At 43.1% G+C, this 27456-nt stretch overlaps 1 protein-coding gene across 1 annotated transcript in view; it reads right to left on the minus strand.

The window, feature by feature from the left end:
• Nucleotides 1-3301: 3301 nt before the first annotated feature.
• GRIPAP1 (GRIP1 associated protein 1) overlaps nt 3302-27456 on the minus strand; it is a 91880-nt gene continuing 67725 nt past the window's right edge. Inside the window, exons 25-28 of the mRNA XM_018559201.1 lie at nt 27188-27310; nt 25350-25443; nt 18044-18198; nt 3302-3834 (exon numbers count right to left, since the gene is read on the minus strand). Of these exons, the coding sequence (XP_018414703.1) occupies nt 3742-3834; nt 18044-18198; nt 25350-25443; nt 27188-27310 (465 nt within the window). The 3' untranslated portion in view covers nt 3302-3741. The remainder of the gene's footprint in view (nt 3835-18043; nt 18199-25349; nt 25444-27187; nt 27311-27456) is intronic.

The following is a 27456-nucleotide window of genomic DNA, read 5'->3' on the forward strand; positions in this document are numbered from 1 at the left end:
CACACACACACACACACACACACACACACACACACACACACACTATTCACTTGCTTCTGTTCAGCCACTCTTCGGATTCACACAAACCTACCACACTAAATACCCAGAAGGGTGACATCTGCTACAGTTAAGGATTACTGTGGTGTCACCTCCTCATTTGCAACATGCTGAATGGATAATGAAGGAGCAGCAGCCAACTGATCAGGCCAACCCTGTGGTCTCCCCTCCTCTTAGCATTTTCCTAGCCATCAATTAGGATGACCAGACTTGTCCCCCGCACTAGCTGGGGCTGCCAGTCAGTCCTCTGCCTGACACAACTATGTTCTGCCTGGAGCAGGGAACCTGGATGACCGGGCCCCTCCCCTGCCTAACAAAACTCTGCTCTGCTTGGAGTCTGGGCTCTTTCCCTGTCTGACACATATATGCATTAGCTGGAGCTGGGAGTCTGGATGACTGGACTCCTCCCTTGCCTGACACAACTCTGTATTAGCTGGAGATGGCAGTCAGGGTGACTGGACTCCTCCTCTGCCTGACAACTCTGCTCTGGCTGGAGCTGGCAATCAGGGTGATTGGGCTTTTCCCCTTCCCAATAGAACTCTGCTCTGGCTGGAGAGTTTGGATGACTGGCCCCCTCCCTTGCCTGACACAACTCTGTATTAGCTGGAGATGGCAGTCAGGGTGACTGGACTCCTCCTCTGCCTGACAACTCTGCTCTGGCTGGAGCTGGCAATCAGGGTGATTGGGCTTTTCCCCTTCCCAATAGAACTCTGCTCTGGCTGGAGCTGGCAATCAGGGTGATTGGACTTTTCCCCTTCCCAATAGAACTCTGCTCCGGCTGGAGCTGGCAATCAGGGTGATTGGACTTTTCCCCTTCCCAATACAACTCTGCTCCGGCTGGAGCTGGCAATCCAGGAGCTTGGAACTGGCTGGAGCTGGCAATCAGGGTGATTGGGCTTTTCCCCTTCCCAATAGAACTCTGCTCTGGCTGGAGCTGGCAGTCAGGGTGATTGGACTTTTCCCCTTCCCAATACAACTCTGCTCCGGCTGGAGCTGGCAATCAGGGTGATTGGACTTTTGCCCTTCCCAATAGAACTCTGCTCCGGCTGGAGCTGGCAATCAAGGTGATTGGACTTTTCCCCTTCCCAATAGAACTCTGCTCCGGCTGGAGCTGGCAATCAGGGTGATTGGACTTTTCCCCTTCCCAATAGAACTCTGCTCCGGCTGGAGCTGGCAATCAGGGTGATTGGACTTTTCCCCTTCCCAATAGAACTCTGCTCCGGCTGGAGCTGGCAATCAGGGTGATTGGACTTTTCCCCTTCCCAATAGAACTCTGCTCCGGCTGGAGCTGGCAATCAGGGTGATTGGACTTTTCCCCTTCCCAATAGAACTCTGCTCCGGCTGGAGCTGGCAATCAGGGTGATTGGACTTTTCCCCTTCCCAATAGAACTCTGCTATGGCTGGAGCTGAAAGTAAGGGTAATTGGACTTCCCCCTACCTGACACAACTCTAAACTAGCTGGAGATGGCACCGAGGATGACTGGTCCCTTGTGAGGCAGAGGTTTTAAAAATTGGTGACAGAAATGATGTCAAACTGCTAAATAGAATACTTCAAAAGTAGCAGATACATTTTAAGTATGTTTCTCCACCATCAGATGTCACACTTTGGAAATCCACTGAGTGAAAACATGGAACACAGGATCAGGGTAATGACAGAGAATTGGATGTGATGGCCATCCTACCAATATGTCGGGCAGAACAGGTCTTGTTACCATATGCCAAGTAATCAGATAATTCCTTTCATTCGCCCACACATGACTAGAGTAAATTAGAACATTTGACTGGTTGCTATAGGCAACAAGAACAGTTCTTTCTTTAGAAGACACATTTAGAATTAGGTCATGCGTGCTCAAATCTTATCTGGTCAGTTCTATTAGGCAGACAGTCCAATATGAGATCAGCTATACATGTTCTACTTTTCTGGATCAGTGTGGCATGCTTGCATGGGATGCCAATGGCATTTCCGTGTACATACATTAGCCCTGGGTAACTGGATCTGAATTTGTAAAATGAGTGTGTCACAAAGCAAGACACTTGTATGATGGCTGTGATGGCAGAAGCTGTCCTCCAAACCTGATCTGCACGCTAGTTCAAGGGAAGTAAAACTAAACCCATAACCTAAATCATGACCCCGAGATAGTACATGATAGAGAAGAGTCAGAGAAAGCATGCTCCAATTGAATGTAATTACACAAGGGTTCCCTTTGTAAAAGACAGTCATGTAGGGGATCTCACCGCACTCCTGAACGAAAATGCCCCAACTTCCAATGGGGGGGGGTGCTGAAATGACAGTGGCTGGCGCCGCTGGATCAGGTAAACAAAACAGTAAGTCTTCAGCACTCCAAAGGATCTCCAAGCAAAGTTCCCTTTGTTCCATGTGTACAGTTACATCACCAAGTGTAGCAATGTTTTGGAACGCATCCAGTTCCTTCATCAGGCACTTTGTTTTGCCTGATGAAGGAACCGGATGCGTTCTGAAACATTGCTACACTTGGTGATGTAACTGTACACATGGAATAAAAAGGAACTTTTTATTCCATGTGTACAGAGGTTTGTCAAACCCCCACCTTCCCATTACTCTACGCACAAGTAGATCACACCGCCTTGCGGATAGTTTACTTCTGTGTGTATTCAGAGCTCCAGGACAGTAGAGGTCTCAACAATATCCTGCGCCAGCAGCCCTGCTGCCTCAGCTGTCACACCACACGCGTCCAGCGGCTCCCGCAGTGGGATGTGTGTGTGAGAGCTGAGGCGGCGGGGCTGACATTGTACCAGTAATCACTCGAGCCAGCGAACCAGCGTTATTTACCTCTTCCGTGCTGTCGCTGTCTAACTTCTGTGTCTGACCTGCTTCTCACCTTCCTGTGTCATGCCACAAGACAGGGAAAGGGAGGAGCCTCAGTATGCAGAAGTTAGGCAACATGGGCAGCGGCATTGTGGAGGCGGTAAATAAAGTTGTTTCACTTGTTCTTTTTCACTTTTTCTTGTTTTTTTCCTCTAAACCTAGGTGCGTCTTATGGTCAGGTGCGTCTTATGGAGCGAAAAATACGGTAAATGGAACTAGCTCCCAGTCCAGGAGTCAGCAGAGGATGGATTCTGCTTGAGCCTTTTCACACAAGTATACTGCTTTGTGGACAGATTTATTTAAATGAAAATATTGCAGTTTTGCTTTAAATAGGACCATCGGAGAGCTGTAAGGAGGATGGACAGTGCAAATATATAAGAAATTTGATGAACCCCATCTCTGCAGAGAGGCTCTGGATATTTTGGACATACAGCAAAAGTTCATGTAAAAAGACCAATAAAAAAAAATTAAGAAGGGCAGCCAAAAGCAGAGAAAACTTCACAAAACATCACAACTAAGAATAAAGAAACATTAGGAATGATCTCTCAATATATATATATATGTATATCTCTTCAATATTCAGATGAGATCTGTGCAAATTCTTCTGTACATTGTAACCTGAAGTAGTGTGCCATGACCACCCTCAACGTACAAAAAGAAAATACTTTTTAAAGACGACTAACCTTAAAATGGATGCACACAAACATGAGGAATGCATGAGCATAGAGGGTGGATTCAAACTAAAACTGAGGGAAAGGTGCCCTTTACAGGAAAACTGAATGGGGCTGGCTATAAGAGTTCAATATCAGAGATGTGAGAACATTGCTGGAGTCCAGACTTCAGCTTGCCAAGCCAGTGCTGGGGCTCTCGTGTGCGGCAGGGACGCATTCCTTGCTGAGTCGGACAATCTCTTGAGAGAGGGCTTCCAGATCCTGTATGGGAGACACAAATCACTTTATTATTCAACTGAAAGAACCCCATCCCCTGAGTTTTTACTCTATTTCTGGAAACCGACCCCCTAAAAATGTCTAATCTGGCAACCAACGTATTATTTTATTGGTTTGTAGACAGCCAACATATTCCATATCATTTTTACCAAGAACATTTATCTAGCCGCATCGGTCTAGCTTCCTGGGGAGCTTACAAAGTAATGACCCAACCACCGTTCCGGAGACACACTTTGCATCATTTTTGGGTGGAGGCCAGTAAACCTGCATGTTTTTGAGAATACTATAAAGTGCAGAGCTAATAACAAAATACTGTATAATTACTAAATATACGCTGAACAGCAAAGAAAAATACAAAGTGCAAAAACTAGATTTTCACCAATCAATAATCCACAGTGCTGTGAAATAGGCTCCCCAGCTACTTATGAGTGAAAAGGGAAAAATTGCTTTGGGTAAGCAAATTGTGAACGCGCTCATTCCCAACCTTCACCAACAACAATGGCCATGGACCTCTCAGATACAGAGCGACAAAATCCGGCAGAGATTTTGCCGGGAACATACAGCAGGAATCTGAAGTCTTTCCAAACAGAATGATAATCTTGTTGCATACACAGGGATGCACAGACCGAAGAAATACTAATATAGAAAATCAATTTATATAATTAGAACAAATTTCAGACACACTCAGTCATATAAGCCAATGCAGATGTAGTAGTAAACTGGAACACAGGCACATGGAGGACATATAAACTTAATTTCCCGGTAAAACTGAAACCAGAACACCAATGCTGCAAGAGTACGCCTAACCACTGAGCCTCGATGTTGCTAAAACATGCATCAGCTTGAATATGTCAACAATCAGTCTATCCCCAACTGATATTTCAGGTGCAGGTAGTGGCTGATGGGTAAGGCTAGCTCCCCCTGCTTAGGGCGATTCCAGCCACAAGTTGGAGTTGGCTCTTGCCCTTATAACAGAGTTTCATTTCTCCGGCTGCCTTCCCAATAATGTAATACAATGAAAAAATTGCACTGACAGAGTGCGGTGACTTTTCAATGGCTGCACATGCAGGCAAGCCAGAAAACTTATGTGAACAGATCAGTTAGTCACTGTTGCCCCCAAGAGATCTGAAAATTAGCTGGCCATTGTGACCCTTAAGGGTGCACGTAGTAGGTATGCCCTGCAGGACTTCATTTAAGGTAAATTTGCACTTTGTGAATACTGATGACGCCATTTGTGACCTCTCCTTCTGAAAAAGCTAGTTGCCGGATGTCCAATGTCAGACTTCAGCCTTGCTTTCTAATGTGCATACTGTTTCTGACTCTGAAAGTCAAAGACAGCCAGACGATTAGTATTCTTATAAGCAGGTCAGCAATGGCAGCCTATGCTCTTCTTTTAGTACGGGCTTCCTTTAAGCCCGCAGCCTGCATACACAGCAGGTCCTTTGAGAAGGTCAAGGTTGCCCTTGGCATAGCCGGTACAGGGGGCTTCATGAGGCAATGGGCTGAGAGCAACTGTCTGCTACCTGCTGCTGATGTTAGTCTTGTCATATATTTTTCTCATCCACAAGCTCATTTTAAGGGTCTGCAAATTATACCATAAAAAACCGCTATATTGCATTATCAAGCTATAAAATGTGAAGAGATTCAGAGAGGAATGTTACATTTGCAGATGGTTATTTAATATCATCTTCCTCTTCCCATTATTTATTGTAAAAAAAACATTGCTAAGTAATAGCAGTAATGACTGCGCTGCAGACTAATGTTGGGGCTTCTTCCATCAAAATGTTATATAAATGGGCGCCATCACACAAGAAGAGCAAATGCTCTCATTCACATTTTCCTCAGAGATGAGATTTTGAAAAATTAGGTCAAAAAACTTAAAGGGCAATCCCTACCATGTTTTTACGCAATGCAAAACTAGCAGGACTACCATTCAATAATACATACTTGGTGAATAAGCTTTAACAAAATAGAACAATGTATAATGTATGAATAAAGTATTGCATAAAAGGGAGCCTAAAGTCTTCTTATTTGTTAAGAAAAGAGATCAGTTTAAGGTAAAGAAATCTATTGTTGAGAAATAATGTTTTAAAAGCTTTGCTTCTATGTTTAATTTGGTGTTATACACTACCTGGCCAACAAAGAAATTCAACACCTGCATTTAGCTCAGAATAAAGGTTAGAGCCTTTCATTGGATAAGTGTTATGATTTGGGGTTACTTCAGTTGGTTAGGTCTAGGTTCAGCAATGTTATGTCCCCCAAAAACAAGGTCAGCTGCCTACCTGCATATACTGCATGACCAGGTTGTTCCATCAATGGATTTTTTTCTTCCCCGATGGCGCGGACACATTCCAAGATAAGAATGCCAGGACTCATTGGGCTCAAATTGTTCAGGGAGCATGAGACATGACTTTCACACATGGATTGGCCACCACAGAGTACAGACCTTAACCCCACTGAGAATCTTTGGGATATACTGGAGAAGACTTTACGCAGTGGTTCAACTTTCCCATCATCACTACAAGATATTGGTGACAAATGAATAGAACTCTGGATGGAAATAAATGCGACATTGCGTACGCTTATTGAAACAAAGCCACTGCGAATGTGTGCCGTAACCACAGCTAAATGGGTCCAACTAAATATTGGAGTGTGTGACTTTTTTTTTTTTTGCCAGGCAGTGTATATGTACAAGGGAACAGCCAAATTAGCCAATTACATGGGCAGGCTCTGCTTTCTGGATGTGACTTGCAGACTCTCTTATCTTTGTGCAATGAGGGTCTGTCTGGCTGAAACACTCGTAGTGATCCTGGCAACTAGAGACCAATTTTCTCCAGGATTTAGGGTATAAGGGATCTCTGGAGAAGCAACTTTTTTTTTTTTTATCCTTGACGAAAAAGAGGTCCTTTGTAACTCTGAATATATTTTGGTAATGCGTATATACAGCTAACGCATTGATGTATAGTGTTCATTTTAGTCATGGGACCATTAAATGCACAGCATATTGCACTATTGTTAATGAGCACATAGTGCAATGTCAGCAAAGAAAAAAAAAGGATGCGCTAAAAGTGTATGTCTGGGCAAGTACATCTCTGCTATACTTACACATGTTTCAAGTTTGATCTATTTAGAAATGCTGCAAGTACAGAAAAATACCTGTTGATCTGTTAGAAATGCAGAGTGCCCCCACCTTCTAGCTGAAAACACAGTGCCTTTTGATATCTCAAGCAGGCCTGCCAGACTATAGAACTCTGCCTATCCCCTGCCCCTCTTGGTCCCACTTCACATGCATACACTAATTTCCCAGCAAAATATTGCTACTACCTTGACTCAGAAGAGCCGGCCCACACACATGTAGGGACATGGCTTTTGGTAGATGTAGTTCTGGAGGGGACATAGCTCCCAGCAGCTGCCCCTGGAAAAAAATGACTAGCCTGGTAATGATGTCACAGGGAGTACAATAAAAAGCAGTTTCTTACTACAGGAACCCGTTAAATAAAAGAAAAAATGCTGAGATGTGCTATAAAGGAGAAGAGGTTGGGTGGTATATTTTAGGTAATACCTGGACACTTTAAATGTTTACATCCTTTCTATATTACTATGTAAGGATTCATAGAGAGGCGTTCTTCACTCTTTTTAATCTGCCCTAAGGTGATGTATCGCTTGCACCTATGCTGACCGCTTTTCTCCCTCCTCCTCTGCAAAGGAACATGTCCATCACGTGGAGCCTCACGTTCTGTACATGAAGGTTAAGACAACACTGAAAGATTCTGCTTCTCCCAGCACTAGGAAGAGGCTTTTCATGTTGCTATTCCCAAGATGAAGGTTCTATGCGATCGGAAAATCAATGGAACGGATTCCTTGCACACTGGCAGCCTGAGATCTGCTTGACCTTCTCCTGTCCTCCGTGTACAAAAAAAAAAAGTAACATCTCACCACAAACAAGAGGCTACAAGTCTCCATGTGTGTAGGGACTACAGACAGTCTGTGCATGTATTTTCAGGGACTGAGGTGACAGTGTGTACACTCATATGTATGTACAGGAATAATAGACTACAGCTGATGCATGGAGGTTCATTTACAAGAACTGGGAGCAAACGTGGGCCTAGTATCAATAGCAACTATTCAGATGTCTTGCTTTGTTTTAATGATTAAAGAAACCATTTAAAAAGAGGGTCAGTATACCAACAAGGCAAATCGCATTTTCAGAAGGTGGTCAGCAATGGCAGCCTCCACATTTTTCTTAGGTATGGGACTTCAGGGCAGACCTCAAGGCAGATAAGAAAAACACCATTTTTTTTTATGAAGAAAGAGAGGAAAGAAAGAGAGAGAGAGGAATAGAGAGAGAAGGAATTGAGAATTGAGGGAAGGAATAGAGAGAAGGAATGAGAGGGAGAGAGGAATGAGAGAGCGGACAGAGAGGAAAGGAATGAGAGAGAGAAGGAAGGAGAGAGAGAGAAGGAAGGAGAGAGAGAGAAGGAAGGAGAGAAGGAATGAGAGAGAGAGAAGGAAGGAGAGGAATGAGAGAGAGAGAAGGAAGGAGAGAAGGAATGAGAGAGAGAGAAGGAAGGAGAGAAGGAATGAGAGAGAGAGAAGGAATGAGAGAGCGAGAAGGAATGAGAGAGAGAGAAGGAATGAGAGCGAGAGAGAAGGAATATGAGGGAATGAAAATATGAGAGTGAATGAGGGAAGAAGAGAAGAAGAGGGGGGGAAAGAGAGGAAGAGTAAGAGAAGAAGAAGGGGGAGAGAGAAGAAGGGGAAGAGAGAAGAAGAAGGGGGAGAGAGACAGAAACACCATTTAATACACTTATGATCTAATTAAAAAAAACATTATGAACCTGCATCCCGTCCTTAAATTGTTGTCCTGTAATCCTCTACCTACCAGCAATCAGATTGGGAAGGGGAGAGTCAGCGCTCTGAGCCAATAAAGGCTCTATTGCTTTGTATCATGCTGTCAGTCTACAACTGTAAATGTGCTCGAGGATGGGAGTGCACAGGGATGACGTGCTGCTCCTTCACTGTCCAGTCAGTAGGCTGAAGGGTGGCTCCATGACCTGAGCTGGGCTGCATATTGGCAACACTGGTCATGAAATGCTGTCCGACAGTGGTGCCTGGATCACAAGGACCTGACTGAGCCACCTGAACTATGTGCTGGATCACAAGATTTTCTGTTTAACACATAGTAAACATAGGTAAGTGGTTCATATTGCTCCAAAACAGTAGTTAGGCAGAAAACCATATAAACATAATAAATGCGATATTATGGCTTATGAATTAGAATTCTAAGAGCAAGTGGGTGTCTCGCCCGTAACCATGTAGTAAGAATTAACATTTTGTGCAGCTGCAAAGGTAACAGGTCTACACCCCCTAGGAGAGAACCCAGGGAACGAAATTAAAACAAAATAAAAGAAGAAAGAAAGAGGTAGCGGGGAGAAACCCCACAGAAGGAAAAGAGAGAAGAAAGAGGCATGAAAGGAACGAGAGGAGGGTAATAGTATCCGTCATACTAATAGTATTAGTGGGTCCCACATCGTACTAATACTCGCTACATTGAGCAGCAGCGGAGGCTGTCCAACCCAAGTACTAAAGCCAGAACCATCCGAGCCAGAACCATCCGAAAGCTCAAAACACATCAGATTCCCCCGGTAGCTTGTTGGGTCCATGTTAGGGTGCTTACATGATTTTCTGAAGAGAACTGCAAATCCATATTTATTTCAAATATCTATTTAGCCATTTACCTGGAATTCAGGTTAAACTTGATTGACTGCTTCAGTCAACTAATTGGCTTTGCCTATAATCCACTCCATATATCCCCTTCTCTAGCAAGGTGTAGTGTTTACCCACCAGGAGCTACAATGACAGTTTTCATCTAGAGCGCCACCTACTGCTGAAATCTGGCACTGATGACTGATTACATAGATATAATTATACACCAGTAGTCCCTCTGTATCTGTATGATAGATTTCAATCATTCATACATTCTACTGTGAAAGAAACAAACAAACATACTTCATTTAATGCTTGTCAACACATAAAACCTTAGCAAATGTCTCAAAACGAAATAATAATGCTACATTTTTTTATCCACTCACAGGGCCTCTTATCTTATCTTAATTTTCTCAAGATTATATCCGTGGAGTAAGTGACATGTGGAATTTACCTTTCATCATTTCTAGGAGTTAATGCACGTTCTATTAAGCCCAGACATGTATGTAAAGTTAAAGGAGAAGAAACATGGCAAAGCTGGACTCCAGGCAAACAGCTCACACACTTAATTGTCAAAGGATTTGCAATTGTTTTCAGCCAGTCTTCCGAAACATTACGCTGATACACAGCCTAGCCAGGCTGCTGACCTCACTTTTCTCTACTGCATTTAAGCAATACAACTTGGTCACCAAGCTACCCCAAAGCCGGTCATTGTAAAATGAAGAAGAAGCAGCAGCATGCTGATAAGGTCATCATTTTGCGCTCTACTACAGTCAAGATGGTCCACCTGCTGACTGACAGCACCATGCAAAACAACAGAGCACTGACTGTCTCAAGGGTGCTGCCCCTCCTTTTTCCAGTTTGAGCACTGCTGTGTGTGAGACTCCAGAAGGCTGGTATCAGGAGTAATTCAGTAATTGCTGATTCTATGTAAAAAGACACAATAATTAGCACATCACTGAATGAAATGGTGTTTCGTTTTGTCTGCCTGCTCATAGAATACAGAAGGCAATCAAAGGAACAGGCAAGATCCAAATATCCTCAGGCATCTGTGCCTATAGTATTGTTCCTATACATAAAAGCTTTTTCTTGGTTGAACACTACTCCTTAGTCTATGGAGAGTAGACATTTCACAAGGCAAGTTTTCAGGGGAAGAAACAGAGATGGCATCAGGTTTTTTAGCCTGTCCGATCTCTATGTTCCCTGACAGCTGTTGGCCAGTGGCATCTTTGGGTGATCTCGTATCTAAGGAAAAAGGATTCAGCACTTCCTGATTTGTCAAATTGATGGATGACCAACTCCAGTCATGAAGTACCACTATTTAGGGATTAGTGTAATGGTTTTGCCTTCATTTACCTCTGATATGTTTCATACAATCCACTACAACCTCTGACCAGGAGAACCACAGAGGGTGCTGCTAGAAGCAAAGAACATGCTTTCCCAGCCTTTTCACAGGCTCACAGCAAGTTGAACTAGATTCAGGGATCCGGCAGGTAGGGCAGACAGGCACAAAAGAGAAGTGTCAGAATAACAATTAGCATCACTGAACAGGTAGGCAATGTCCCCCGAATATGGTCAAATGCAGAGTGTATATGTCCCACGGGGGCGTGCTTTGAAAACGAATGTCATTTTAGCTGTAAAATACTCAGAATACCTCTCATCATGGGGTAAAGCTTATGGATGGAAATATGAACCACATGCACAATGTTGCTATCATAACAGCATACATTAGGAAAAGTATTTTCACAAAATCCTAATTGCTTCATTCCAACCAAAAGGAAGCTAATAAAAAGAAAAGTAATAAGCTGGAAAAAAAAAATCACATTAAGCCATTAGAATGATTAGAAACAGGAGAATATTTATTTTAATAAAACAGACTGAATGACGATCTCTGTTAATCCCTCAGATGCCATCTGGAATACATTACAGCGATGCCCAATTCATGCCGGGACGAGCATCAAGCAGTAAGGATTAGCATACATAAATGTATTATTAGCCCTTTCGCTGTACACCAGATCTCAATGCTGAGGCAGGACAATCAGAGCCAGCTTTCATGTATGGAGCTTTTTCATTATGGTTTCAGAGAACCATTATTGACATCACACTGATGATTGATATACTTTCTAAAGAGAATTTGTCTGCTGCTGAAACTATTCAGCTATTTGGGTTACTGAGCTCCCCCTGTTTTCATTAGTGGCAGGGAGAGGTTAGGAAAGGCTGTTATATTTAAAATACTCTCTGAAGAATGAAATAGAAGAGGGCCACTTTGTGACTCATTTCCAAAGGCCAAAATGTAAATCTGCTCATACCGCAGTCCGTATTGTCAATGGATATTGGAAGAAAGTATAACTACCTCAAAATGTTGTAGTTGGTTGGGGGTGTGCAGTGCTGGCATTTGTTGTTTATACACTTTTATTCACTGATATACTGGATTTGCTATGAATTTTAATAAAGTCTGCAGTATTGGAATTCTCTGGATAGTGCGGTCTCTTCGTATACTGCTGCATTCCAAGGTGGAGATGCACCCAGGGGCGGAACTACCAGGGTCGCAGCGGTCGCCGTCCGGGCCCTGGTGTTCCGCCACTTGGGGGGAGAGTAACAAGCGGGGGGCCCGATGGAGTGGCAAAGGCAGACGGATGAGCAGGAGGGGGTTGCTGCTTGAGTTTGCTTCAGCTGAGAGGACCGTGACAAGTGAGGTAAGTGCTTTCCATTATAGAACATGGCTGAATTTGGAACTGACCATATTCTATTCCATGTTCTATAATGACATTGTATTACTAGAAAACTACAAGTCGGCAGTTCAGCTGGGACTTGTAGTTCCATGTATGATAGAAGGCTGTTTTAATTACTGTCCTCATGAAAGTACTAGTAATACAATGTCATTATAGAAACATATAATAGAACATAGTTGAACTTGAAAATGACTGCACTATAATGCCATTGTATTACAAGTATTTTCATGAGGAATTAATTAAAACAGCCTTCTAGTCATACAGGGGACTACAAGTCCCAGCATGCACTCACTGTCCCTGTACACCTCTCACATATCACCCAGGGAACTACTGCAGGGGGCTTGCATGCTGGAACTTGTAGTTCCCTGGGTGATTTATATGTGGGGGTGTACAAGGACAATGAGGGCACGATGGGACTTGTAGTTCCCTGGTTGATGTGGATGGGTGTATAGGGACAATGAAGGCATGTTGGTTGTAGTGGAACTATAAGTCCCAGCATGCCTTCATTGTTATACCCACAGGGGCCTGGAAAGGAAGAAGAGGGCCCAGCCCAGTAACCGCCGAGGCCCCCGACATTGCCTCCTGGGACTACAGCTCCCAGCAGGCCAGTGCTCCACAGCACGCCGAGGGGGGGGGCCTTTATGGCTTCTTGCACCGGGGCCCTGAGGTTCCTAGTTAGGCCTCTGGACGCACCTATTAGACCAGCACCTGGGGAGTCCTAATGGTGGCTAAGGAATTGGAGCGGTGAGATTTCCTTTGGCTCTATTTGAAACTGTAGGTGTAGGCTTTCAAACTCCATTAAAGGAAAGTTTATGTAAAAAAACAAGATATTCAGCTCACCAGACCTCTCCGAATTGTAAAATAGAATTACAGACAAGTATGACCTCCCACTGCCGTGTCCTATCTGGAACAGGGCAGAGCTTATGGAGGATGAGTGCTTATTCATTTTCAAAATGATTCCCTGAGATAATGAAATGATAAAATGTTCAATAATGACCTATTGCTAACGTGAAATAGTTCATAGATGAGTAAATGTTTTCTGCATTGGAAATCCACCATGCAGGAGATGACATATTCATATACATTTTTTGCTGCATTTTCTTATCAGTAGCAAAAATCTGCTCAAACGGCATTGTGCTGACCATCATCTTAAAAGGACAGCTGCAGAGAAGCGCATGCTTTAAACAAATACACTATATTGCCAAAAGTATTGGGACGCCTGCCTTTACACGCACATGAACTTTAATGGCATCCCAGTCTTAGTCCGTAGGGTTCAATATTGAGTTGGCCCACCCATTGCAGCTATAACAGCTTCAACTCTTCTGAGAAGGCGTCCACAAGGTTTAGGAGTGTGTCTATGGGAATGTTTGACCATTCTTCCAGAAGCTCATTTGTGAGGTCAGGTACTGATGTTGGACGAGAAGGCCTAGCTCGCAGTCTCCATCCTAATTCATCCCAAAGGTGTTCTATCGGGTTGAGGTCAGGACTCTGTGCAGGCCAGTCAAGTTCCTTCACCCCAAACTCGCTCATCCATGTCTTTATGGACCTTGCTTTGTGCACTGGTGCGCAGTCATGTTGGAACAGGAAGGAGCCATCCCCAAACTGTTCCCTCAAAGTTGGGAGCATGAAATTGTACAAAATGTCTTGGTATGCTGATGCTTTAAGAGTTCCCTTCACTGGAAATAAGGGGCCAAGCCCAACGCCTGAAAAACAACCCCACACCGCCAAACTTTACACTTGGCACAATGCAGTCAGGCAAGTACCGTTCTCCTGGCAATCGCCAAACCCAGACACGTCCATCGGATTGCCAGAGAAGCGTGATTCGTCACTCCAGAGAACATGTCTCCACTTCTCTAGAGTCCAGTGACGGCGTGCTTTACACCACTGCATCTGACGCTTTGCATTGCACTTGGTGGATGTAAGGCTTGGATGCAGCTGCTCGGCCATGGAAACCCATTCCTGAAGCTCTCTATGCACTGTTGTTGTGCTAATCTGAAGGCCACACGAAGTTTGGAGGTCTGTAGCTATTGATTCTGCAGACAGTTGGCGACTTATGCGCACTGTGCGCTTCAGCATGCGCGGACCCCGCTCTGTCATTTTACGTGGCCTACCAATTTGTGGCCGAGTTGCTGTTGTTCCCAGTTGCTTCCACTTTGTTATAATACCAGTAACAGGTGACCGTGGAATATTTAGTAGCAAGGAAATTTCACGGATGGACTTATTGCACAGGCGGCAACCTATCACGGTACCACGCTTGAATTCACTGAGCTCCTGAGAGCGACCCATTCTTTCACAAATGTTTGTAGAAGCGTCTGCATGCCGAGGTGCTTGATTTTATACACCTGTGGCCACGGAGGTGATTGGAACACCTGAATCCAATGATTTGGAGGAGTGTCCCAATACTTTTGTCAATATAGCGTATATCCTGGATTTTATTATTTTTTATTTTAACTTACCAAAGGATTTTGAAATGCAGTTTCTTTTGTCATCCGCCCACCCCTGCTAGGGTATATACCTGAATAGCAAAAGGAGGGCACACATCTTTTTAGAGTTCACACTTCACTTCTCTGCCTAGTGTCCATTTCTGCTGCCCTTGGACTACTAGGGTACATTACAATGCTAATGCCCACACTCTTCCTCCTTTGAAGTGCCTCCATCTCCTGCCCAACAGCCTATAGACTAGGGCTGCAACTAATGACTATTTTCATAATTGATTAGTTGGCCGATTATTATTTTGATTCATCAGATTAAAAAAATTTAATAAATGCCATCCTTAAATTTAAAACAAAATACACAAATGCAGTGTTACAAACATAAGATTTACTTCAGAATAAAATTGCATGCACAATCTTTTGCAATTGCACTGCACTGGAGCGCACGGCACCGCGGTACCGTACATTCCAATGCGGGCGATCACACTGTGGGTGGGAGGCGCATTTGGGGTGCCATTTAAATAAATGGCACTGCAACGCACCTCCCGCACCAGAATTTGTCAGGCCGAAACCGAAAATGACTTTTTTCCTACCTTTTAACATTTTTTGTTTACTAATTGTATTGTAAGCACATGGCACTTGAATAGCTTAAGGCAGGGAATTACAGCTGCCAGTGTCAAGATTCTGCAGATGGCAGCTGAATGTAAATGCAGCAGGTAGTGGGCTGGTGCAATAGCCAGCCTGCTATTAACCAATAGCAGGCTGGCTATTGCAACCGCCCACTGCTTGCTGTGCCCTCTTCCCATCATGGAGGAGAGAGCTAGGGGATCCAACCAACTAATCGATAATGAGAATAGTTGACAATTATTCTCATTATCGATTAATCGATTAGTTGGTTGCAGCCCTACTATGGACACTACTTTCCTATAAATGATATTAGTAATCACTTTGAAAGTGACAACTCAGTATTTTTTATACACTTTCAGGCAACTGCAGTTGCCAAATTGAAAGACAATTTCATAACCTCTGAACGAATATACAAGCCAAAGGCAATTTTTTATAGATTTGCTCAGAGTTGTGCTTTAACTACAATCTTGCCCTGCAGCAGGTGTTACAACTGTGACCTGATCTCCCACATTGTATTGTGCAGAGCAATTGAAATTCCCAGCATACTCTGAAACACAAGTCTCAGCACAGCGAGCAGAGCAAGGTAGCGGCACAAAATAATTAGAGCAGCGCAGCGTGCAGAATAGCCAGCCTTACCGAGAGCGGCGGAGGGAGAGCTCAAGTGCTTGTGTATCAGCACATTGCAGCAATGGTCATTTCTGAGTATTGATTACAAGTCTTGCAGAATGAAAAGACAAATATTGCCTTGGTGGCTTATTTTCCACAGAGCTCAGAGCTCTCCCGGGTCCTGGTCTGCAACTGTTTTCTACAGCTACCTTGGAAATACAGAAACCAAAAAGTCTGACGAAAATAGGCCTCACTTGTGGAAATTAATCTTTGATCTTGCAGTTCATAGCAAGCACTAGATTAATTGAATGTTCTACTTTACACTACTATATTTAATTGGCGACTGTAAGCAACAGGAAAATGTAATTGTTAAATACTTCATAATACTTCACACTAACGGCGGCATCCCCACCTCCTCCATATTTTGTTCGGGTCAATGTGTGAGGTAGCTCTAGACCTGTGATGGCTTGGCTCGTGGAGTGTCCATGGTTTGGTGATCCCTTCAAAAGTGTGACAGTTGTGTGGGTGAAAGAGAGAAGCCGTCAAAAAAAAGCCTTTTGGTAAAAGTATATACAAGGACAACCAATGTGTTTCAGGTTTCTCTTCTTCAGGGCTAGAACTTTAGGATGATGTTTAATGCGTGATGTTGTGTGAAATTGAGGTCGGTTGGCTCAAACTGCAGGGGAGCTGAGGGCTCGTGCTTGACTGTTACGGATGTGTTCCAAAACTTCCATAATGTGGACAGTTTACTCATCACCCCTCAAATCCTAATTAACCTCCTTGTCTACTACAGTACATTGGCCTCAGATGCTTGTAATACCCGTATGTCTTTGAAGATTTTAACAAACCACTGCCTGTTCCAAGATGATAGCAATCAAGTTATTGTGAAGTCATCATGGCTCTCCTGGATGATGGATGATCTGCCTGCCTCAAGAATTTTTGTAAATCCTAGCTTTTCTCAGCTTGATGGTAATCCCCCTGACTCTCTCAAGATACCAATATGTTCTCTGCATATCTGATAATGTTAGCAGTCTCCTGATCTCTTACAGGATGTTGGGAAAACCCTTGCCTTTCTCAGGATGCAGGCAATACGAGCCATGTCAATCAGAATGTTCTTGTTATCTTGCTTCTATGGTTCTCTCCCTGGCTCTCTTACAACGATGACCTGCTTGCCTCTACCGGTATGTCCCTCAGCTAGTTGGTGGAAACATGATGGAAATAGTTAGAAAATAGAAAAAGACTTGGGGGTCATTGTAGACGACAAACTGAATGGTAGCTTGCAGTGCCAGGCTGCTGTAAACAAAGCTAGCAGGGTCTTGTCCTGTATTAAGAAGGGGATGTGTCGCAGGGACAAGTCTATAATTGTGCCACTTCATAGATCATTGGTTCGGCCTCATCTGGAGTACGCGGTCCTGTTTTGGTCGCCGGTACTAAGAAGGGATGTCCTTGAGCTGGAGAGAGTTCAGCGGAGGGCAACCAAACTAATTAGGGGAATGGAGGACCAGAGCTATGAGACAAGGCTACTGAATTTAAACATGTTCACGTTGGAAGTAAGGAGATTAAGGGGGGATATGATTTTCATGTACAAGATGTTCAATGGCGACAGCAACATTGGCAACAAACTCTTTAAATTTAACTCCATTACAAAGACTAGAGGCCACCACCTAAAATTGGTGGAGAAAAAATCCCAGCATCCCAGGGGCAAAGGGGGTTCTTCACAGTAAGAGCGGTTAGGGTCTGGAACTCACTGCCACCAGCAGTGATTTCAGCTAAGAATGTGGAATTGTTCAAGAAACGTTTGGACGATTTCCTGAGGGACCGTAATATTCAGGGATACAGGTATTCCTAAAGTGGACCTATATGGGTTGGACTTGATGGACTTATGTCTTTATTCAACCCCAAATACTATGTAACTATATGTAACTATGTAATGTTACTAGCACACTATGAATTTAGGGACAACCTAAAAAGTACCAGCATTCTGGCTAGCCTCTGCATTTTCCCCATCATATATAAAAGGCTGTAGGAAACATGCCAGCAAAGCTCTTCATAAGCCAAACACACTGTCTACTGGAAATTCAGGTCACCCACCTTTTGGAGGTGCATATTCTTGGTTAACTGTTCTTCCAACATATTCTGTAGCTTCTTGTTCATTTCCCGCAGGTTTTCATCTCCGGGTTTCACCAAATCTCTCAGGACACTTCCGAGACTGGACCGATCCACCTGGCCATGTGTGGTTGATACATCTGATGGAAAAAAGATTGGATGACAAACATCAAAAGGAGACGTTGCTTCATAGCCAAATTAAAAATATTAGACAAACCAGAAAACATGAGAATGGACGTTGCCACCATTTAAAGTACATATTGCTTAAAACTGGATGCCAACGGTTAGAGGAATTGTCAACCCTTTGAGACAATCAGGTTCTGCTAGATTAGACCAAGCTGTACTGCAGGAAGCTGGCTATAGTGTCTGGCAGTCATGTCTGCATCCCAAGGTTGGTGGAACAGAATGAAAAATACTTTCAGCAGGTAAAGCAGTTCAGATATAGGAAGTCAGCATTGCACAGGAAATCATATACTGTTTAGTAGCATTTTCAGAAAAAGAGCCACTTAAAACACAACCAGTTAGTCTGGTTGGAACATGTTATAGAGGTACACCAAGTGCAACTCCCACTAGATATAGTCCAGACATGTTAACCATGGCAGATGTCACAGGCTCGACCCAGAACATGTCAGAGTGATAAAACTGCCCAGCCAGGGTGGCAAGACCTAGAATCTGCCACTAGGCAAAATGAATCACTAGAATGTAAATCCTTGGTCAGAATGACAGCCCTGCCGTCTGTGCCTATAAAAGCAAGGTTGGATATGTCAGCTCCCTTACATCTATCCTCACAAGAAAATAAAAAAGATGATGTGTACAAGGAGTGGACAAAAGCCTTTTGATGGAGGAGGAACTAAGGAATTGTAGGACAGGATGGCTCAGGCTTATGTGACATGGAAAAAGTTGCATTCATGTATAGGACTTCCTATATGGTGGTCTTAGAACAAACAGTAACTCCATCTTTGTGAAGCGGGTCCTTGTTGCAGTGATGATTCCAGGCCCACAGTGCCAGGACCCCATAAAGAGTTCATTCAACTCCTTGGCAAAGGCGCAGGAATGCAGCAGCAATGTTTTTAGTGAAATGTAAATTATTCAGGTTTTTATAAAGTGGATCCATTTTCTAAGAGTGTTCAGCCCTCAGCAGACTGAGCATAGAGCTGAACCTCCCCCACCTCCCAATTTCTACATCCGCTGTATCCTCCTCATGACACACCCCCTCACCTCTCTCCACTTTATGCCTTAGTAAATAAAACATCAGCCAATCTTCCTGCAGCTAAATTATTCACACCTTGCAGCCCCCCACTTGCTGACGGCCTCAAAATTCACCAAGCACGTCATGTCCTTTTGTACTAAGATTGGGTAACAGGACAGAATTGGCATCAGGGAGGGAACATTATTTCACTGAAAGAATATAAGAGCCCACATACACCTGGGCACAGAGACTGGTGTGAAGTCAAAGAAGAGACAAGCACAGTAAAATCACGTTTGGCTGAGGAAGGGTTAACGGCTGGTAGATAATGGCTAAATCCTTGGTCAAGCTCGGGTTGCGAACGTGCGGAAACGGAGAAAAGGGAAGCCGATACCAGTGTGAAGTTGGCAGTGTCACTTAGGATATAACGACTGAAATCTCTGGAATCTGATGACAATCCAGCACAGACAGATCTTTAGAAGCTGCGGGATCCATATTGCTCTCTGCAGCCAGCATATGTCAGATTGGCAGGCAGAGAATTACTGTCTTTTGCTAAACAAGGTGGCAGCACAATCAGCAGACATCCAGACACATTATAAAATCACTATGTTATCTAATCTGCGCTAGACTGCCTTAAATCCCTTGAGAAAATCACCTCCCACGAACTGGATTGGCAGAGATATGCAGAGTGATGCTTAACTCCACTTCTGCCAGGGCCCCGGACAAGATCGCTTAATTCCACTCTAATAAGAGTCCAATATATCATTACTCAATTCCTGTCGGTACTAAGCACACCATCACTTAACTCCCCTCCTGTCAGGGGTCAGCTTACCAGCTTACTTACTCTTAACTCTTCTCTTGCCAGACAGCGTAATTTACCCCCTCTCCTACCTTGGCCCAGCACAACATTATTGAATCCTATGCTACCGTAGTCCAACACAGCATAATTTGCCCCTTCTCATACCATAGCCCAACACAGCATAATTTGCCCCTTCTCATACCATAGCCCAACACAGCATAATTTGCCCCTTCTCATACCATAGCCCAACACAGCATAATTTGCCCCTTCTCATACCATAGCCCAACACAGCATAATTTGCCCCTTCTCATACCATAGCCCAACACAGCATAATTTGCCCCTTCTCATACCATAGCCCAACACAGCATAATTTGCCCCCTTCTCCTACCATAGCCCAACACAGCATAATTTACCCCTCTCTCCTACCAAAAGCCCAGCACTGCTTCACTTATCCTCTTCTGCCAGAGCCCAGCACTGCTTCACTTTTCCCCTTCTGCCAGAGCCCAGCACTGCTTCCCTTTTCCCCTCCTGCCAGAGCCCAGCACATGATTGCTCACCCCCCCTCCTGCCAGAGCCCAGCACAGCATCCCTTAACCCTTCTCCTGCCAGAGCCCAGTTCAGCATTACAAACCTCCTCACCTACCATAGCCCAACAACATTTAGCCCATCTTAATCATCCCGTAAACTATCTTATGCCAGAGTCTATTATTACCTAACTATTCACATGCCAGAGTTCTGCATTATTTAACCTCCTACTCACCAGAACATAGAACATCACAATTTTACACCTCTTCTGCCAAAGTCAAGTACACCATTGCTCCAACATGTGCCAAAGCAGCAAGAAACTACCCATGTGTGCTTACAACTTGGCAATCACAACAAGGGTGAGCAGATATTCAAGCACTGGTAGCACCGTTAAAATCTCTCCAAGTGTGAGTAGGATAAAAGATGACATCTGAGTGTCATATTGACATGCTATGACACAAGGTTACCTCAACACAGACTGAGCAAGGTATGGCCAGTGCATCTGAGGTGTTTATGCTTCTATGGTTTATAACACCACTGACTGGCCAAGTCTGTCATGCTTTAAGTGTTTGTGTGTGCTGCTCTAAATAACGACTTATGTATGCATCACCAACTCTAGATCTTTCTTAGCTTGGTTGCATGAGTCAGGTTCACTTGGGTCAGTCTTGCTGCTGCTATGGAAATACAAGTCCCAGCATTTCCTGGGCCTAACAGGCCAAGTGACATCACTGAGAACACAATTGTTCCATTTATGTAAGAATAGACTGACATTGCAACCTATCTATTCTCTAGAGAAAGATGACATCACTGAGAATGTAATCCATGCCTTATTAGACAGTTCTGAAACCTACATCACTGACTACAGTTATGGTTAAAACCATTGTACTTAATACGTTTACTGTACTACCGTCAAATATTTACAAGGAATTCATTGTAAACTTGTTAAAACCAACACAAATATTGAAACAAAGAATGTTAATCAATCTGTTCACTACAGACCAGTGACATCACTGAGAATGCAGTCTGTCCATTCACTAGAGACCGGTGACATCACTAAAAAAGCAGCCTATCCATTCACTAGAGACTGGTGACATCACTAAAACTGCAGCCTATCAATTCACAAGAGACTGGTGACATCACTAAAACTGCAGCCTATACATTCACTCAAGACTGGTGACATCACTAAAACTGCAGCCTATCCATTCACAAGAGACCGGTGACATCACTAAAACTGCAGCCTATCCATTCACTAGAGACTGGTGACATCACTAAAGCTGCAGCCTATACATTCACTCGAGACTGGTGACATCACTAAAACTGCAGCCTATCCATTCACAAGAGACTGGTGACATCACTAAAACTGCAGCCTATACATTCACTCAAGACTGGTGACATCACTAAAACTGCAGCCTATCCATTCACTGGAGACTGGTGACATCACTAAAGCTGCAGCCTATCCATTCACAAGAGACTGGTGACATCACTAAAACTGCAGCCTATACATTCACTCAAGACTGGTGACATCACTAAAACTGCAGCCTATCCATTCACTGGAGACTGGTGACATCACTAAAGCTGCAGCCTATCCATTCACAAGAGACTGGTGACATCACTAAAACTGCAGCCTATACATTCACTAGAGACTGGTGACATCACTAATGCTGCAGCCTAACCATTCACTGGAGACTGGTGACATCACTGACATATGATGCTTGCTTAGTAAATGATTGATTTTCTCTACCACTGGTTGTCAAATGAGTAAAGTAAAAAACCAGGAAAGTATTATTTACTATAACAATGAAGTAGTATGCTGCACTCATAAATGACATAGCTATTAGTTTTTGAAGTTTGTGAATGTTTTAAATGTTTGTTAATGTTTTATTCAAATATATCTTTTTCCTCTAAATTAACATCTCACATGCACACAAAAAGAGGACAGCCTAAGTGACTTTGATACGTTTTTAAGTCAAGATGTACAGGAGATGACGCTACAGCAGTGGAGAGAAGATGTAAGAGAATCCAGTGACACCCCAAGGACGGATAGAGAAAGGAGAGCCAACATGAGCTGGGAGGGGTGGAGAAGGATGAAGATGCCAAGGCGGGCCGGCAAACAGGTGGCACAAAGAACAGCAAGTGCTGGCATTGCACCGACATCCGCTCAAACACCCACAATCTCCGGCAATAGCCAAGTCAACAGCAAAAGCTGCTTAATGTTATCTACATAGAGTTGATTAGCATAGAAAAACTGTATACAGTTATTTATGTCAGTGGTGGGTATCCACTTGAAATGCCATCCTGGTCTTCACTTAAGGGCGACACAACAATACTACGGTGTTTACCTATCCAGTAAGAAAATCAGTAGTACATTTTGTATTAGAGAAGCACTGCCAGTTCTACAGTCACTACTCTTCAACAGCACTGGACGCCTATGAAACAGAACCAGACAAGCCAAGAAGGCCAGCAGAAAGGATAGCGGAAAGCTCTGTGGAAAGTCTAACTGTATGCCATTTTTTTAAAGTGACTTGGTCAGTTTACAAAACAGATCCTAGAAAATAGGACTGCAGGCACCTAGGGGTGCACATACCTGCAGCAGCTTTCTTCCCGCATTGCTAATGCTGAATACTGGGCTGTTCCAGATAAGCAAAGCTTGTAAGTAAAATCAAAGCGTTCACACCTCTGCAAATTCCTACTGACCCATTAAAGTGATAAGTGATATAATTTAATTCATGGCGCTACCTTTACAGTAACCGGTGGGTGATGGAACAGAATAAACACTATAAGTAACCATGCCGCTTTCTTACCATGGGCAGACAGGCTTCCAAGGTGACAATGTCACTTGAGCAGCACTAAACTGCGGACTACAAAATCATGACAGTGGGGGGCACCCGTTACAGTGGGACCATCACCTCTATGCCTATAATAAGGTAACATTAGGCTCAGGTTAAGAGATAAGGCCACAGGTATTCATGAAACCCAGACAGTTGGGAAGCAGCTAAAGGTTGAATAGCCGGGAGGTGACCAAAGTCATTCTATGAGGGCAGCAGGAATGGATTGAGAACTGAAAGCCAGTCTGAGGATGGCTATGCTGGATAGTTGCAATGGAAGAGACAAGCTCTAGCAGCAATGTAGAGAAGAGTCTTGATTGAATTAGAAAAAGTTTGAAGAATAATGAAAATAAAGATGCTAATAAAAATAGCTTCGTCTTCCACAGAGCAGAGCTGAAAAGAAGGGATCCATCCTCCCAGAACACAAAAAACTGAGGCATTCTGGTAGTAGGAGGGATTATCCTGCCAGTGTCCAACCATCTTGTAAGTGGCAGTATAACTCAAAAGGTGAAAGACTTCCTGTGTCCCTCAATAGACAAGAAAGAAAAGTATCTGTGGCTTGGTAACGCACATCCTATTGCTAGCAATGCTGGAATAATTTTTGACCCAAAACACCCAACAATAAACAAATATCATCTTATTAATTATGGCAGGAGATGCTTGATCTGCACATTTATGCTCTGGTCAAAGCAAAGATAAGCCTACCTCAGATTTTTTACCTTAATCTGATGGCTCCGTTCTAGAAAATCCTAAGAAACTGGTGAAGAGTTTTATACCACTTGAGGAAAAAAATAAATATGCCCGATATATTTTTTATTGGGATTTTGCTATCTTAACAAAATCCCAAATATCATTGGGCTTGATTAGAAACTTGCCTTGAGCTGTAGGGAGGTGATTTGTAACTTTCAATGCAGTTACTGTTGTAGCTCACAGTCCATAAAAAATTATATTATGTGAGTTTATTGGTGATTTTTATCCTGAACAGAAAAATTATTTTAAAAGCAGAACTATGGGGTCAGTGCTTTTCCCCATAGTTCTCCTCAGGGTCACGGGAGGACATAAACTAGCATCCTCCCGTGACCCAAAGCTCAGTATACCGCGAGCTACAGCTCGCGGTATACTGAGACCGTGGCAGCCGGGACGGATCCCAACATTATCCCGTGAGCGACAGTCACGGCTCTCTGCAGGGACAGGATCAAAAAGTGAGCGAGCGACTGCATGTGTTCGCTCACTTCCCGATCTATTGAGCCGACCTGTGACAGTTTCATTGTCACACGTCGGCTCGAACTATGAGGTTGAGTGAAAATCACTTGCCTCATAGTTCTCCTTTAACATACACATAATTGTAAAACAGCAAAGAAGTAAAAAATTTTTACATAATACATACAAAGAAACTATCACAGTTCCAGATAGGATATTCAGCCTGATGCCTTTGAAACTTTTATGAAACTATAGATCCCAGGGCCATGTTAGGACTTAGTACTTCTAAACCTACGACAAAGCCCCAGTCTGATATGAAAAAGGGGGGCCCATAGTTATACAGTAGCTAGAACCAGAATCTCAAGCACTATGGTGCAGTTTGAAGATCCCAAACAGTGGAAAGCAAAGACTGCTGGAACTTAGTTCTACAACAGGTAGTACAAAAAAGACTGTTGGTGCATACTTTTTGTTACTAAATTGCTGGAACACCAGTGGCTACTAGGACCTCCATAACATTGAGAAAACCAGGACCCGATTGGCTTTAGAATGCTACAATTGCAAGAAATGAAGTGTCCTAGAATAGCTTAAACCTAAGGGTCCTATGACCTGCTGGATAAGTAAGACATGCTACGCCTCACATCTGCCCTAAAGTTATTGGAATTTCTGAGACTTAATGTTCCATAACAAACACCCAATACTACTTAACCATGGCACAGAGGGAAATATCACGGTCACTGAGTGTAGTGCATCACTCACCTATCCTGCTGTCCATGACGTAGGTCTCAATAATCTCACTTTTCCTGCATAGGTCCTCCGCCATAGAGGCGCTGCTCACTTCTAAGTGCTTAACCTGCAAGATAGACAATAAATGAAAACCATTGTCAGTGCTGGTCAGATTAAAGTGAAGTATGGAAAGAGTGGGCTCTGCGGTGAGCACACATTGCAGATAATTATATATGTGAACACCATGTATAAGCATTGTGCACATTAAAAGCTTTCATTAAACGGGCTGCATCAACTTGGTTATAACTAGCTTATAAAAATTAACTTTATCCCACACGAGAAAGTGAAGGATTTAACACTCGCACTGTGGACTGTGGGTAGGTAAGGGCAAACTTTCCCTTGAAGCTCAACTGAAATCTCACAACTTTTTATCTCTTTATAACCCGGTACTGTCATATTTTATGATTTTAAACTGAATTTTGCTTGCAGACCAAGTCACCTTGAAAGTATTAAAACTAAACAATAAAGGTGATCAGCGCCAGTAAGTGTAATGTGGAAATATGAGCTACCAAGCACTAAGGATATAACTAAATATCTGGAAAATGTGAAAAACAATATTGTGCCGAGCTAATAATCATACATATCTAATAAATTGAAACATATATAAATGAGTCACATATATGAGCCTTCAAACAAATGAGGCATAAGAAATATCTACACACATACAAAAAAGCAATATAGGCAAAAAAAGTCCCAAGGAAAAAACAAACGCAAACAATGGTGATTGTGCAAAAAATTCCTCAGATGATTCGCAGCCAATGTGCATATAACTCTCAGGTAAGGATAATCACACAATGCAGGCAGACCTTCACCTCCACCCAGTGAGTGATGATAACAAGTGAATGCTCACCTGGGGAGGTAGACCCACAGAGCTAGGTCAAATGCACTTTTTAGCGAATCATCTGAGGAATTTTTTGCACAATCACCATTGTTTGCGTTTGTTTTTTCCTTGGGACTTTTTTTGCTTATATTGCTTTTTTGTATGTGTGTAGATATTTATTATGCCTCATTTGTTTGAAGGCTCATATATGTGACTCATTTATATATGTTTCAATTTATTAGATATGTATGATTATTAGCTCGGCACAATATTGTTTTTCACCTTGAAAGTATTAAGGCCACTGACCAGCAAGGCATTCTCCATATTTCTCTAAGTAAAGGTTTCTTCTAAATTTCTGTGATGCTGATAGATTAACTGCTTGTTAGCAGTCACTCGATTAGCAGCAAACTGAAATCAATGTGATGCTAATTAGATGATAGTCAGCAAGCAGTTAAATTTCCTACTAGCATAGAGAATGAATTACCCATGCAACCATAGCCTAACAATAACCTTTTACAAATTCCGCAATATGCTGCCGCAAGAAGTCCGGTGTATACCATCCACCTTAGCAGCTGCAGGTTTTTGGCTCCTGGATCTTAACTGGCTTCACTACACAGAATAGAAAGTCCAATAAAAAAAAAGGGGCCCACGCTGCTCATAGGTTTTAACAGTAAAAGAGGCACAAACATAGATTTCCATGTAATCAGCAGTGCAATATCTACAGCAGGTTCTATTATTACATCGTGACACTGATCTGGTCAGACTCAGCAAAGTCAAATCACTTTATGAATTCAGTGACTTGCTCTTTTCACTCTGACAGAATAGATTTAAAACCTCTAAAACTCAAACTGCTGTATCAAAGAACTCCAGTCAAAGATCCCTGTTCTACTTTCATCTACTATAATCGTCTACTTCTAATAGCGTCCCCGTGTCATATACCTGCTTTAGGGTTAGGTTTTAAGTTATTAAAACATTTAGTATAGAGACTTACCTTTTCTTCCAGCATCCACTTCTCTTGCTGAATTTCTGCTAATCTCTGAAAGAGGTCAGACACTTCTTCATCTGACAGCTCGGCCGGTCTCTGTGGCTGGGACTGTGGACTTCCACTGTTAGACTAGAATAGACATCACAGAACAATCCATTATTCTGACACAAAGGTCTCTGCTCAAAGGAAGTTAGCCAGTTCCCTCTTTCAATCTCTAGCATTAGTTAGGCTATGGCCATTGAACTATTACATATTATTAACAAGCAGCAAGTCAG

The sequence above is a fragment of the Nanorana parkeri genome, unplaced genomic scaffold (genome assembly GCF_000935625.1).
Source record: "Nanorana parkeri isolate BGI_ZX_2015 unplaced genomic scaffold, ASM93562v1 scaffold380, whole genome shotgun sequence".
NCBI lineage: Eukaryota > Metazoa > Chordata > Amphibia > Anura > Dicroglossidae > Nanorana > Nanorana parkeri.